The sequence below is a fragment of the Carcharodon carcharias genome, chromosome 7, assembly GCF_017639515.1.
Source record: "Carcharodon carcharias isolate sCarCar2 chromosome 7, sCarCar2.pri, whole genome shotgun sequence".
NCBI classification, from domain to species: Eukaryota; Metazoa; Chordata; class Chondrichthyes; order Lamniformes; family Lamnidae; genus Carcharodon; species Carcharodon carcharias.
The window spans coordinates 27,372,651-27,388,082 of record NC_054473.1 but is presented as its reverse complement, the minus strand read 5'-3'; the positions used below and the strand labels follow the sequence as shown (position 1 = coordinate 27,388,082).

Below are 15,432 nucleotides of genomic sequence, written 5' to 3'. Positions count from 1 at the left end.
AACTTTAAGGTGGTGCAGACCTCACCAGATTCATCACCCTCTCAGCTGGCAAGCAGCCTTATAAACAAAGTAATTAGCACAGGTAGATCAGCTCTTCAATGCTAATGACGCCCAAACATGGAGATGAATTGGCTCTCACCCCAACATTTTTGGCAGGAAGAGCAAATGTTTACACTGGAGTCAAAAATCAACCCACCAAAGTCATGACCTTTGATTAACTTATTTTCAATTGAAGCTGACCTGATAATTTATGACAATCTCACAAGTGACTTATCCAAAATTGCCACAAAGCATTACTATACCTGCAAAAAATGGTTTTCATTGTTAATTGCCAAAACAAAGAGAGGAATTTTAACCTCCAACTACAAGTGTGTTTTTGGTCAAGTTAGATGTGAACATTTTTTAAAATCTCAAACCCGGCTCCATTTCCAGTTTTAACAGAGGCTGAATGGGAAGCAGGCAAACAACACACACCCAGGAGAAGTGTTGCTCAGTGAAATATTTTAATAGAGCTTTGTGCCTCACATTTAAGCTATTTATCAAGCAGTTACAAGGAGGTAAGGACTGCTTTGTGGTAAAGGTAGGTGCCTATGCAGCACTGCTTGTAGGCCAGGAGGAGCAAGAGTGCTTCCCTCCAGCCTATCAAGCTTACCTTTACTAGCCATTGGATCCCACCTTCTCAACTCTGAGGACTGGGCTGCCCAGGATCTGACTCTCTGTGCACAACTCTACCCACACCCTCCCTGCCCCCAGTCAACAACAATTCCTCCACCCAAGATCTAGACTCCCCACTCCACCCTTCTTGCAAACCCAGCTGCAGGTTCCTTATCTACTCTTGGGCCTGCTGCCTTCTCCAGAATACTCCTCCACCCCATAAGGATGCCAAGCATGTCAGTCTTCAGAGTTTGATGAAAAAGCTCTTCCCTCCCCTCAGAAATCCTGCCCCGATCAATATTGGGGCTAAATATTTTAAAGCCAATTACCTCCCGAAAATTGGGCAGCAATCAGCAGGAAGTACAAGTTCTCAGAACTCCTCTTATCGCCTGAGTTGTTAGCTTACCAGTGGAACTCATTCAGCTGGTTTAAACTAGATTTACAACAGAATTCAAATATGTAAAGGTTAAAGTATGTGCTTTCTCAATGCATCATCAAACCACTTACTCAAAAATATGTATTCTGATAATCAAATTTGAACGCTTTATTCGAATGCATTTACCTTCTGAATAAGATACAATGCATGGCTTCCTTCCATGTCGCAACTGTCTGTGGAGCTTGCATAGTTGCAGATAATATCAACACAGGGCCCTTCTGGAACGTTTACCAGCAGCACTGGAACAGTTGATTCCCCAATTAGATTAACAAAGTTGGTCTTGATACTCACCCCATATTTGAAGAGAAGACACAAAGCAAGGATGGTGACGTGAAGACATGTATGATTCATGCTGCTCTGTGAATTTATTAATTTTTTTGTTTGTTTTCACTTGTGCTCCTGCCACAAGATAATATAACCATTTGACAGTCAGCAGCAAGAGCCAGTTCATGGTTTTCAAACTATAAAATAATTTACATCACATGGTTTACTGACTTCTTAAACCACAAACATTCCAGCAACACATTTGTAAGAATATGAGAATAACAATCAGAAAGCATAACCTTTTTGCATAGTATTAAATGAACAGAGACATTTAGTTCTTTATTTACAATTATTGTCTGGGTAAAAAATTCATAAAAACAGATGGATGAACACGTCATTGCCCAGACAGGGCCAAATTGCCAAATATACTGCTGTAATTTATTATTATTATTATTTTCACAAAACTCATGCTGATAAATACATTATGTAGAAGCAAGCATATTTGCATTGCAGAATGACTTTAATAAATTGATCCTTTAAATTCCCTCATTTTAGGCTGTCCTGCACTAACCAGATGCCAAAAGAAACAAAATCTTCGTAGCTCGTGAAGAAATGTGTGGCCTGTAGCTGTGACTGGCTGGAATTGCATCTAATTTGATTTTAAACAAAAGCTATGTCACACATACATGCTCACAAAAGCCCAGATTTATATGCATCTTATTTTAAATATATCTTACTTTATATGTGTTAATTATATACACAGGATTTACTGGCAAATTCAAAGATGCCTGAACTCAGAACTACAGGCATGTTCCTCTTTCGCAGGGCACAGACAGTTCTTAAAAGTTTCATCTTTCCAACTGGACCTTCAACGGGTCACAGAATCAAAGTGAAAGTTTAAAAAAAAGTTTCTTTGTTGTCCATGATGCAAAGATTGTTTCATGCTCACTGCTTCCTAGACATTTAGCCCCAATACCCCGGATAAAAAATACATAGGGCTATTACTGTCTTGAAGCGCTTCTGTCTCACTCTTGTGACAAGCTTTTAATGGCTTCCCCTTAGGAAAGCACAGTAAGTAGATTTAAAGAATACTGCTGAGATGTTGCAATGTATTTAGTAGGTGTCTGCAGGAAGACAAGCTTGATAAAACCACACAAAGCACATCTAAATAGGTCACAGAAAGTTTCATCGTAGTTGGAGAGTGCAGAATATGAAGATTGTTTAAAAAAAAGAAAAAAGACAAAGCAACCCAGATTGTTTTGTTACTTTTTTTCCTAAAACTTGACAGCCCTCAAGCTGTGATTTTTTAAAAAAAATCCAATAAGCCACTAAAGGAAAAAAAATCAACACAATATCACAAGATTTCAACACTACTTTGATTTTCTTTTCCCCATATAGACAAAGCCAAATATAACTTATTTTGCAATCAGCTCTAATAAACCCATCACAAGCTTGGATAGTTACAGTTATTTTGAAACATCTTATTTTAACAAGCAGGTGTTTATATATAGCAGACAGTTCAATCAAATTACATTTCAAATTGGCCTTTGCGAGTCTGAGAAAGACCAAGATAAAATTCAAGCATTTATTTAAAAAAGAAAAAAAAATCCAGAGGACTTTAGTACCTAAAGATATACTCTAGGAAATAAAGAAAGCCATGCTGCATTTTTTGTCCACGATCAATTAACATTAGGATACCACTTAAACAATATTTCCCTGTTATATTTTGGCTTCTTTGTTTCTGCTAGCAATATCTACAATATTGAACAAAAAAGCAGGCAAATTCAGTACACGGTTGTAATGAAACATCTAGAATTCAATATTACAGAAGTACTCAACAAGAGCTGCCTGTACTACGTCAGCAGAACTTATACCCTACAAATAAACAAAGTTATCTACAGGTTTTGTAAACAAATTACATTCTCTTCAGGACATAAATAAGGTAAAGTCGTAAGAGCCATTAAGCAGAAACAAGGCAACATGCCAAGAAACAAAGAAGATAAACTTTGTAGGTATTTAATAAATGCTTATAAAGTTCCTCTGTTCAATTGGTGCAATTCTACTGTGCAAGTTGAGCATTGCAACTTCAATTTTTAAAGTCGTTTTTCTTAATTTAAACTATACAATTAAGTCCATGCCGCACAAGCACTTCAAAAGTCACAGATCAGTGGATTGGATAAATTGCCTTAGATGCACTCGGTTGTGGTCCTTCCAGTGAAATTTGGGAAATGTACATTCATGCAGGATCTCTATCTTGAGGAGGGTCAGCCAAACAAGAAATCATCCTTCCAGCAGTTTCCCTTCTTGCTACAGAGCATAGAAGAGCACAATCAGAACAGTTTATCAGCCAGCAGTTTTTTTTTGTTCTGTTTTTGCACAGAAATGGTCAGCTAGAGTGATGTTTCCAGGCTATGTAGAGGGCTCCCTGGACTAGAAGAGGTAGCTGATTTACTTGTGTCAGTTGTAAGATTGATTCCACTATCAATAGCATTGTTGTTCTTGTTGGGGGATGAGGGCGGGCTGGAGTTTTGCTTAAGGGCAACGTCTTCTTCTATGTCAGTGTCATCGATAAGGGGAATGTGTGGCTGTGAGTCATCTATCCTAAACTCGGGATGAGTCATGAAGTTGTGAATGGAGGATTTCGACTCTGGTTTCTCTAATCCTTCATAGAGAGAGCTACGGAATGCCTTCACGACGCGAATCTGTAATAGAAAAAGAAAGATCAAAAGTAAACGGTTAGCTCCAGTGATGGCTATAGTAGGGGAATTCTAAAAACAGTAAAGAGGCAGAATTTGTTTAAGGCAGTGCGGTGAGCTGAAGTCCACAGTCACTAGGACTTTATAAGCATACATAAGTGACTCAGTTTCGTGCATAGTGGGGTCGGTGAGAACTGCAATAAAACTGGAAAAAAGGCAATTGTAGAACTCATGGAAAGCACTGGTTAAATAAGCAAAGATCCAATGTGGTGTAACCTAGTAAAAGCCACGTTATTCTGTTACTAAAAAATTTAATGTGATGTATATCCATGCATGTGAAAAAGTCTTGCAGTAGGTAGAAGGGGAAAAAAGTGAAAAGTAGATTTATTTACATCTTATTTTGAAAATATATATGTATTCACATTGTGTGACCAACATATAAAAACATAGACTACATGGGTACACAAATTGAAGTAACAGTTCATTAGAAGATGAACACTGAACAGAATGAGGAGAACTAACAACAGGAAAATGGGAGATGAAATCACATTTTGTTGATATAGATGGAAGCAGCCAGGAAGCACGTCGCTAGACTCACCAGAAGTACAAATCATGCCACAGAACAAAGACTCGTGTAGGTGGAAAAATCTGGCACATAGAGACAGCCATATTCAAAAGCCTGGTTAAATGTGAAACACTAACAAGCATAATCCATGCACAATGGGGTAAACATTCGAGTATAGGCCCAGTGTTCTATCTCTGATCACCATAAGGCCATTTTTGGACTTTTACTCAAGTTCGTGATGTTTCTCAAAACAATTCTTCTTTATCCCAGTCAATTCCGTAAAGATAAAGACTACTTTGTAATATGTTAATTTAATAGTCTGGGGAAAAAAATGCCTTACTGTTGAAATGGATAGCTTCAACTGAAGTACAAAAACTAATTATAGCTCTCTACAAATTTCAGTTGAAGGGTTGGTTCAAATAATGTCCTATTAACATGTCACACGGTAAAGGATTTATTTACTTTGCTGGGGGGTTGGAGGGATGATGCAGATGAATGTGTAAAGTACCTTGATTATGAAAACTTCATGTCAGTGGTTTGCTCATTATGTTTCTGTGGCCAGTGTCAAGCTGATCCAGTTAAATTTGAATTTAATGTGTTACTTAGAATTTAACCACTACCTATATCATTAAGAGAACAGACTCAAAATCTACTTGATCAGAATGTGGACTATAGTCCTCAGCTTAATTTCTCCTGCTTTGTCATCAAACTCAAGTGCATTTGATCACATTAATCAGATTTTAAACAGCTATTGATGATATGTCACTCATCAGTAGGTTGTCCAAGTCTCTGAAGCAAATAGGAGCAATGCCCATTCTCCTATATACTTCAGAGACTTGGACAGTCTGCAGCAGGCACTTCAAAGAGCTGGAAAAGTACCACCGGCTGTGCCCTCGCAAGATCTTCCAAATCCAATGGCAAGAAAGGTGATCCAACAGCATCCTGTCCCAAGCCAACATGCCCAGCATTGAGGTACTAATCACTCAAAACCAGCTCTGCTGGGCAGGGCATATCTTTTGTATGTCTGACATCAAACTCCCAAAGCAACTGCTCTACTCAGAACTCGGTTGTGGCAGAAAGCTCCCAGGAGGACAACGGAAATGCTTTAGGGATGTATCCCTTAAGGTATCTTTGTCATGGTCAAACATCTCAATGGGAGCCCTTGGCTTGTGAACGACCAAAATGGAGAAGGTTCCTATGGGAAGACACCAAATACACCAAGAGACTTTGTCAGGAACACGCAGAGGTGAAATCAAGGCATTGGAGAGAGTGCATAAACCTCCCAATAATACATCTACCCCACTATCCAAGCACCACACGTCTCACATGTGGCGGAGTCTACAGATCACACGCTAGATTTATCGACAGTCTCAGAATCCATTGAACCAGAGCGGAAGCAAGTCATCCTTGATACTGAGGGACTGGCTAAGAAGAGAAGATCACTCATCATAATTAGACTTGTCAGAGACAACCATAAATATTTGTTTCACTCTTTCTCTGTACTGAATTCCACAACTGTCTGGCCATTGTCACACTTCCATTTAGGATTTCCCAATCAGTCCTACCAGCAGCTTTCTTCTCCTAGGTGGTCTTTTGCGAATTTCCATAATCTGAGTTTTGAACTTCAACTATGTAGTCAATCTTTTTACTTTAACACATGCTGTAAATGCACTTTGAATGTTCCTTCTTATTATTTCACACACCTTGTTACTTCCAATAGCGTGATCCAATTTTTACTTCTGCACCTGCATAAGGATCCTGGATTCCAAACCATAGAGAGGTCCTGACTGAATACTAACATCTATTATATGTATCCCTCTCCATGTGGCCTTCATAAATGTCCGAACACATTAAACTTTTCCCCCACATCAATAAGCTCATCACTTTTCTACTTTCTTAACATCAATGTTCTCAGTCTTCGTTTAGATTTCTGTATTCTTCCTCAAATACAGATAACATTCACCTTTGAGAAAAGATGTTGAGACTCTACTTCTTTGCTTCAGTACTCACCTCTTCGGTTATCATGATGGCAGCAGATATGGTGAGGATGAAAACATCGTTTGCATATTCCAGGTCCGACTGCACCCTTACATCTTCCAGCTCACTACCCTTGATGAACCCACCTCCTAATTTGGTCCATGGTAATTTTGGCAGAACCCCCGACATCATCTCGCCCCATTTAAATTTTCAGGAAGGCGGGGGCGCAGCAAAATCAGCTGCAGGCCCACCGACCTGTCAATGGCCACTTGAGGCCATTGACAGGATCAATTAAGCAATTAAAGGACCTGCCCGTCCAACCTTAAGGTTGGCCAGGAGGCCCAGTGGCAACTAGAAAAAACATGAAACCTCATCCAGCGGCGGGATGAGGTTTCATGCAGGGTTTCAAAAATTGTAATAAAAGTTGTTATGTAAATTATGAACATGTCCCAACTCATCATTGTCACATGAGGGGACATGTAAGACATTTTTCTTTTCTCTATTCTTAATATTTTTAAAAGTCGATGCGATATCCCTGAGGCTGCACTTAGCCTCAGGGAGATGAGTGCGCTCTTTTGTGCGCATGCGCGAAAGAGCACACTCTCAATTTTAGGGATTCCCCCCGCCCGCACAGGGAGTGCACAGTGCTTCCCGCCAGATGTCACGCTGGGTGGGCCTTAGTTGGCCCGCCCACATAAAATGGCGGTGTGGCCCCGATTGCTGCTGGCAATCGGCTCCATGTCTGCCCACGATTGGGCCAGGCCCGCCCACCCAACAAACAGAAAATTCTGCCCCATGTGTTTTTATGATGATATAAATGCATCAATCACTCATAAGGGGTTGTGTACGTTGTGGGTTCATTTATTTAATCTTGGCAGATGAGAACATATATTAAAAGGTATAAAACTTGAAGACATCAGCAGCAGGGCTGTGTGTGTTATATCCTGCTCCAGGCCAAAGTAAAACTGACATTTAATCACGTAACCCACTTCCCTTCTAGTGATGGCATGCTGCTGCCCTTAAAGGTATATTTCAACAAGCAATTCCCCTGCTCCTCGGGACCCTCCGAGAAAGTCTCCAACTCAGAGTTGGAGACTTAAGACGGTTGTGACTTACTTACCTGGACAGTTCCCCAGGAAATCTTAGACAGGAAAAACCAGATTTAACACTTGGGTAACTACACAACTGACCCCCAAATCACTGAAACTGACTCCTTACCCCCACCCCCCCCCACCTGAACCCCCAATACAACCTGACTAGTCCCCACCACCCGACAGTAAAATTCTGCCATGGTGTTCAGTGGTGGTCAGAGTGGCAGCAAGATTAAGTACAGCTACAACATGCTGAACAGTCTTAGATTGTGCTACATGACATGAGACAACCCACAACGTTTTGGTCAGACTGCAACAAGCATATGAACATAGGAGCTGGAGTAGGCCACTCAGCCCCTTGTGCCTGCTCCGCCATTCAATAAGATGATGGCTGATTTAATTTTAACCTCAACTCCACATTCCTGCCTACCCCCAATAACCTTTCACCCCCTTGCTTATCAAGAATCTATCTACCTCTGCCTTAAAGATATTCAAAAACTCTGCCTCAACCACCTTTTGAGGAAGAAAATTCCAAAGTCTCTCAACCCTCAGAGAAAAATAAATCTTCATCTCTGTCTTAAATGGGCGACCCCTTATTTTTAAACAGCGATCCCTAACTCTAGATTCTCCCACAGGAGGAAATATCCCTTCCACATCCACCCTGTCAAGTTCCCTCAGGATCTTATATGTTTCAATCAAGTCGCCTCTTAGTCTTCTAAACTCCAGCAGATACAAGCCTAGCCTGTCCAGCCTTTTCTTGTTAGACAACCTGCTCATCCCAGGTATTAATCTAGTAGTTCAAAGAGAATGGCTTCAAGTTGAACTGCTTCCAACACATTTACAAGTTTCCTTATATAAAGAGACCAATGCTGTACACAATACTACAGATGTGGCCTCATCAATGCCCTGTATAACTGAAGCATAACCTCCCTACTCTTGTAATAAATTCCCCTTGCAACAAATGATAACATTTTATTCGTTTTCCTAATTACTTGCTGTACCTGCATACCAACCTTTTTCGATTCATACACTAGGACACCCCGATCCCTCTGTATCTCAGAGCTCTGCAATCTTTTGCCATTAAGATAATATGCTTCTTTTTTGTTCATCCTGCCAAAATGGACAACTTTACATTTTCCCACATGATACCCATTTGCCAGATCTTTGCTCACTCACCTAACCTATTTGTAGCCTCCTTATATCCTCTTCAGAATTTACTTTCCTGCCCATCTTTGTGTCATCAGAAAATTTAGCAACCATACCATCGATCCCTTCATCCAAGTCATTTAAATAAATTGTAAAGCATTGATGCTCCAGCATTTATCCCTATGACACACCACTCGTCACATTCTGCCAACCAGAAAATGACCCATTTATGCCTACTCTCTGTTTCCTGTTAGCTAGCCAATCTTCTATTCCCTACACAATGCGCTTTTATTTCCACGATGACCTTTGACATGGCACCTTAGCAAATACCTTCTGAAAATCTAAGTACAGCACATCCACTGGTTCCCCTTTATCCGTAGCGCATGTGACTCCTTCAAAGTACTTCAATAATTTGACGAAACATGATTTCCCTCTCACAAAACCATGTTGACTCTGCCTGATTACCTTGAATTTATTTAACTGCCCTGCTATAGCATTTTTAAAAGTTGCTTCTAACCTTTTCCCTATGACAGATATTAAGTTAACTGGCCTATAGTTTCCTGCTTTTGAATAAAGGAGTTAGATTAACTATTTTCCAATCTAATGGAACCTTCCATGAATCTAATGACTTTTGGAAAATTAAAACCAATGCATCAACTATCTCACTAGCCACTTCTTTTAAGACCCTAGGATAAAATCCATCAGGGCCCGAGAACTTGTCAAACTGAAGTTCCAACAATTTGCTAAGTACCACTTCCCTGATGATTGTAATTTTCTTGAGTTCCTCCCTCCCTTCCAATTCCTGGGGCAGGGTTTCCCCCCCACCCCCGTTGGGGGCAAAGTTGAAAGGCGGGCATGCACAGGTGTGCTTCCGATTGGCACCCCCAATCAGGGGCACGGCGCCATTTTACATGGGCAGGCCAATTAAGGCCCGCCCAGCGTGACGTCTGCATGGAAGTGCTATGCACTTCCTGTGCGGGGGGGTGGGGGGGGGAGGTTCCCAAAACTGAGAGTGTGCTCTTACGCGCATGCACACGAAAGACCACATTCATCTACCTGAGCCTAAGTGCTGCTTTAGGGAGATCGGTTCTAAATGTAAAAAAGCTCAAAATAGAAAAATAAAATTTTCCTAACATGTCCCCTCATGTGACGCTGTCATGTGAGTTAGGACATGTCCATAATTTTTACAAAAACTTTATTAAAATTTTTAAAAACCTACATGAAACTTCATCCCACCCGTGGATGACATTTCATACTTTTTCTAATTCACGCTGGGGCTCCTGGCCTGCCCGCCAACCCTAAGGTTGGACAGGCAGGTCCTTTAGTTACTTAATTGACTTTGTCAATGGCCTCAATTGACTATTGACAAGTCGGCGGGTGCACAGCTAATTTTGCTGCACCCCCGCCTACCTGAAAATTTAAATGGGGCGGGGTGACATCAGGAGTTCCGCCCAATGTCACCGCGTGTCATATTACACGTTGGCGAGCGGGCCCTGCCCCCGCTCGCTGATGCGTAAAATCCTGCCTTTGGTTTACAGCTATTTTTGGGATGTTACTTGTATCCTTTAGAGTGAAGACCAATGCAGAATACTGGTTCAGTTCATCTGCCGTCTTATTTTCCATTATTATTTCCCCAGACTCACTTTCCATAGGTCCACCGCTCACTTTATTAACTTTTTTTTTTAATATCTGTAGAGACTCTTACTATCTTATATTTCTAGCTAGCTTTCTCCCATAGTCTAATTCTTCCCACGTTATTAATCTTTTAGTCATTCTTTGCTTTTTTTAAATATTCTGTCTAATCTTCTGACCTGCCAACCAGCTTTGTGCAATCATATGCTTTCTTTAAAGTTTGATACTATCTTCAACTTTTTTAGTTAACCACAAATGGTGGGTCATCTCCTTGGAATTTTTCCTTCTCATTGAACTGTATCTATTCTGTGTATTCTGAAATATCCCCATAAATGTCTGCCACTGCATCTCTATTAACCTATCCCTTATCCTAAGTTGTCAGTTCACTTTCGCTAGCTCTGCTTTCATGTCCTCATAATTGCCTTTATTTAAGTTTAAAATACTAGTCTTAGACCCGCTCTTCTCTACCTCAAACTAAGTGTAAAATTCAATCATATTATGATCACTGCTACCTAGGAGCGCCTTCACTGTGAGGTCATTAATTAATCCTATCTCATTGCATAATACCATTGCATAGTATAGCCTGCTCCCTGGTTGGCTTTGGAATGTGTTGATCTAAGAAATTATGCCAAAAATATTCAATGAATTCATCATCTTTGCCCATTTGATTTTTCCAGTCTATATGTCGATTAAAATCCACCAGATAATCGCAGTGCCTTTCTGACAAGTTCCCAATATTTCTTCTTTGACACCCCATTCTATTCAGTGGTTATTGTTAGGGGGCCTGTATACCACTCCCACAAGTGACTTCTTGCCTTTATCATTCCTCACCTCTATCCAAACCACTTGTTTATCCTGGTTCCTGAACTTTAGGTCATCCCTCTCTATTGCGCTGTCATCTTTAATTAACAGAGCTATCTGTCCACCTTTTCCTAATTTCCTATCCTTCCTAAATGTCGCATACCCTTCAGTATTTTGGTCCCAATCTATGTCATCCTTCAGCCATGTCTCTGTAATGGCTATTAGATCGTACTTACTTATCTCTATTTGCATTATCAGTTTATCTGGTTTGTTTCAAATGCTATATGCATTCAGATACACAGCCTTAAGTTTTGTCCTTTTATTATTTTGTAACTTCTGACCTTATCTGTTAGTTTACTGTTAGAGTTGTACTCTCCGTCCTTTCCTGTCATGGTCCTTTTTACCATTTCCCATATTAATACCTTCATCTCTTAGCTTGTCTCTATTCTTTGATATGCCCCCACTATTTAATTTAAAATGCTCTCTACTTCCTTAGTTATGCGGTTCGCAAGAACACTGATCCCAGCATGGTTCAGGTGTAGACTGTCCCAATGGTACAGTCCCCACTTTCCCCAGTACTGGTGCTAGTGCCCCACGAACCAGAACCCTTTCTCCCACACCAGTCTTTGAGCCACGCATTCAGCTCTCTAACCTTATCTGCCCTATGCCAATTTGCAGGCAGCTCAGGTAATAATCCAGAGATTTTTACCTTTGAGTTTCTGCTTCTTAATTCAGTGCCTAACTCCTCATACTGGCTATGCGAAACCTCTTTCCTTGTCCTGCCTATGTCATTGCTACCTACATGGATCATGACTACTGGACCTTCCCTCTTCCCCACTGTAAGTTCCTCTCCAGACCTGAGCAGATATCCCGAACCCTGGCACTGGGCCAGCAACACAGCCTTCTGGACTCTTGCTCTTTGCTGCAGAGAACAGTGTTAATCCACCTCACTAGACTGTATTACCACAACATTCCTTTTTGCTCTCCTGCTCCCCGGCTTGAACGGCTTCCTGTACCGTGGTCAGCCTGCTCATCCACCCTGCACTTTTGTCCAGAAAGGTTGCAAATACCTCAAACCTGTTTGACAATTGCAAAGTCTGAGTCTCCTCTACTCCTGTCTGCTTGGTCCCTTTACCTGCCTCACTCACTGTCACATCCCCCTGTCCCTCACCCCTGACCAAAACAGCCAACCCTATTCTAAGAGGTGTGACCATCTCCTGGAACAAAGTGTCCAGGTACTTCTCCCCCTCCCTTATGTTGCAAGGTGTCTGCAGTTCAGCTTCCAAATCAATAATCCTGATCTGGAATTCCTCTAGCTGCTTACACTTTCTGCAGATGTGTTTGTCCTGGATAGCCTTGATGTCCAAATGCTCCCAAATTCCACAGCTGCAAATGAGTTTGCAGCATTGGACTATGATGAAATCTCAGTGTGGTGACTACACAGAAAAGCTTTGAAGATACAGGCCGGGATAGTGTTCAAATAAAGAGCTGATAAGCAGGTGGATCCCTCTTGGTGAGATTGCAGCACATAGCCTGTCAATACTGAAAGTGGAACAACGTGTCAAAAGGACCAGCATTGGGTTAGCTAGTGTGGACCAGATCAATAGCAAGCAAGGTAGAGTAAAACAAAAAAAAAGCAAACAAAACCATCATAAAACCAGGCCAGAGAAGAATTGAATAAAACAAGGAGGAAGGCCAAAGGGATATTGTCAAAATGTCCACAAAATTCACCAGTTTGAGTTGGGATGCAGCTGACCTACAATCTGAATTTTAAAATGCTAAACAGCGTACGGACCTCTGGTTTCTTGTTTCAGGTGTGTCTGAACCAGACAAGCAAGCCATGAAAAATTTCCTAGCAATTGGGAATGAAAGTCTACCCAGGCTGAACACATCAGGTTTAACAGCAGAAGAGCTAAAGGATTCCAAAAAGTTATGGACTACATTGGAAGACCGGTTTCATATCAGGATAAACTTCAGTATTCATCAACTAGAGTTTGTCTTTTCGACAACAAGTACAGAATCCACAGACCTCCTCATCAGCAGATGCAGAGAAAAGGGTACGTACTGTTATTTTTCAAACGCAGAGCTAGCAGACAGAATTGTCGAGTTGGTGATCACATTCACTCCCGTGGAAATGTCCCAGAAAGATCTGCTGGACAAGCCCAAAACGTATATCATCAAAGAGCTATTTAAGGATGGGCAGAAGTACTAAGCCATCCTCACATGCTGACAAAGCATACAGGTTCTAAACACAACCTCGTTGACGTACTTACTAGAACATCTAAACCTAGCAAGACATGTGAGGTGTGGCCTTATGCTCAAGGAAATGCCCAGCTTTCTATCTATTCTGCAAGCCATGTGACAGAAAAGGCTATTGCACTAGAGCAAAGGCTGCTGCAGCTACAAAGAACTGTGCACTGGTCCAAACAGACCATACACAACAGGTATGGAGAACAGGCAAGAAGAATGGCCATCCAGTAGCCTATCAGAAACATATACATGAGATATTGACAATTCAGAAAATGACGGTGTGCACGATGAGATGAAGAGCAGTGCACACATGTTTCACACCATCAAACTCATGGAAAACATAGATGCTGTCACATCATCTGAAGTGTTTGCCAAGGTTCAAATTATCTGTCTTAAGAAAGTTGGTAACTACCCCATTATTGGCCAAGATTGACACAGGGACAAGTGTTAACATACTACCCCTGTAGATTCTAAAAGGTATGTATCCACAGATGGGGGGGCCAGGGTGAAACCTACAGCTATGAAGCTTTCAGCGTACAACGGTTCACTAATTCCATGTGCAGGATCCATAGCGCTGGAGTGCAAGTACAATCAATCATCCTGGGTGCCACAGATGTTCTACATCATGAAGACCAAAGGCCTGAAGACTGTAGCTCTATCGGGATGTCCTGACCTTGCCCTAATGACAATCCATGGAATCATTCAGACCTCATACAGCAGATAAAGCTCAGAAACTACTTCTATCGCCTCAGTTCAAAACCTAACATCAAAATATCCAGAATGTTTAGACAAAATTGGCAGTTTCAAGGGAGCTACAAAATTACGCTTAGAGGATAATGCAAGTCCATCAGTTGATTTGGTACATTTTACGAAAGACAAATGACAGTAGCTACAAGAAGAAATGGCAAAAGATTCCACACTACATAAATTGTGGAAAACCATCATTGAAGGATCCCCTGATTCAATTCAGCATGTCCACGAACGCGCGAGACTATTTTGGCCTTACAGGGAGGAGCTAGGCATCTCCCAGGGAGTCATTTTTAAAGGCAGGCAGGTCATAATATCTGAATCGTGCGACTTGATATTTTTCAACAACCTCATCACTAACAAATGGGCATAAATCAGACGAGAAGCCTCACAAGAGGGACAGTCAATTGGCCGGGTATGAACAATGACATTGAAGTCACTGTCAAGAAGTGCGAAGCATGTCAAGAGCAATGTGAAGCCAGCACAAAGAACCACTGATTCCACTTGAAACTCCTACCCATCCTTGATCCAAAATCGCATCCAATCTCTTTCATGTCCATGGCACTGATTTCATTGTCATTGTCGACTACTTTACCAAGTACCCCATTATTCTACAATTGCACAATATGTCAAGCACAACTGTCACACACACTCTAAGTCCTATTATCAGTTTATTTGGTGTGCCTAAAGAGATCATTACAGATAACAGTCCACAATTTATCGGTTAGCCATTTCAGGATATATGAGAGAAGTAGAATATTGATCACACTACTTCCTCCCCTCATTACCCTAGATCTAACAGCCTTGCTAAACAAACGATTCTCACAGTGAAATCCCCAATTCTCAAATTGCAGTCCAAGCAATCTGAGAGCAACACCTGTAAATGAACTACTCCATCACCGGCAGAGCTCATTTTTGGCAGACCAATGTGTACCAATTTACCTACTCTTACCCATTCTACTCTCTCAGAAATTAGAGGGCAACTTTTAAAACTGCAAGAGAAGATGATCAATGTGCATGATAAAAATGTGGGTACAGAATTGCCAAGTTTAGAGCTGGGACAAGAAGCTTGTATCTAGGATCCCACCCAAGGCACATGGCAACCAGCCACAATGACAAGGATTTGTCTGGAAACAAGGTCCCTTGAAGGTCCTATGAAGTCATTACACACAA

General features: G+C 41.2%; 1 protein-coding gene across 1 annotated transcript in view; it reads right to left on the bottom strand.

The window, feature by feature from the left end:
* Positions 1 to 1,499: 1,499 nt before the first annotated feature.
* The window catches only part of atp2b2 (ATPase plasma membrane Ca2+ transporting 2), a 543,565-nt gene continuing 529,632 nt past the window's right edge, over positions 1,500 to 15,432 (bottom strand). Inside the window, exon 25 of the mRNA XM_041191496.1 lies at positions 1,500 to 4,056. Coding sequence (XP_041047430.1) covers positions 3,745 to 4,056 — 312 coding nt within the window. The 3' untranslated portion in view covers positions 1,500 to 3,744. The remainder of the gene's footprint in view (positions 4,057 to 15,432) is intronic.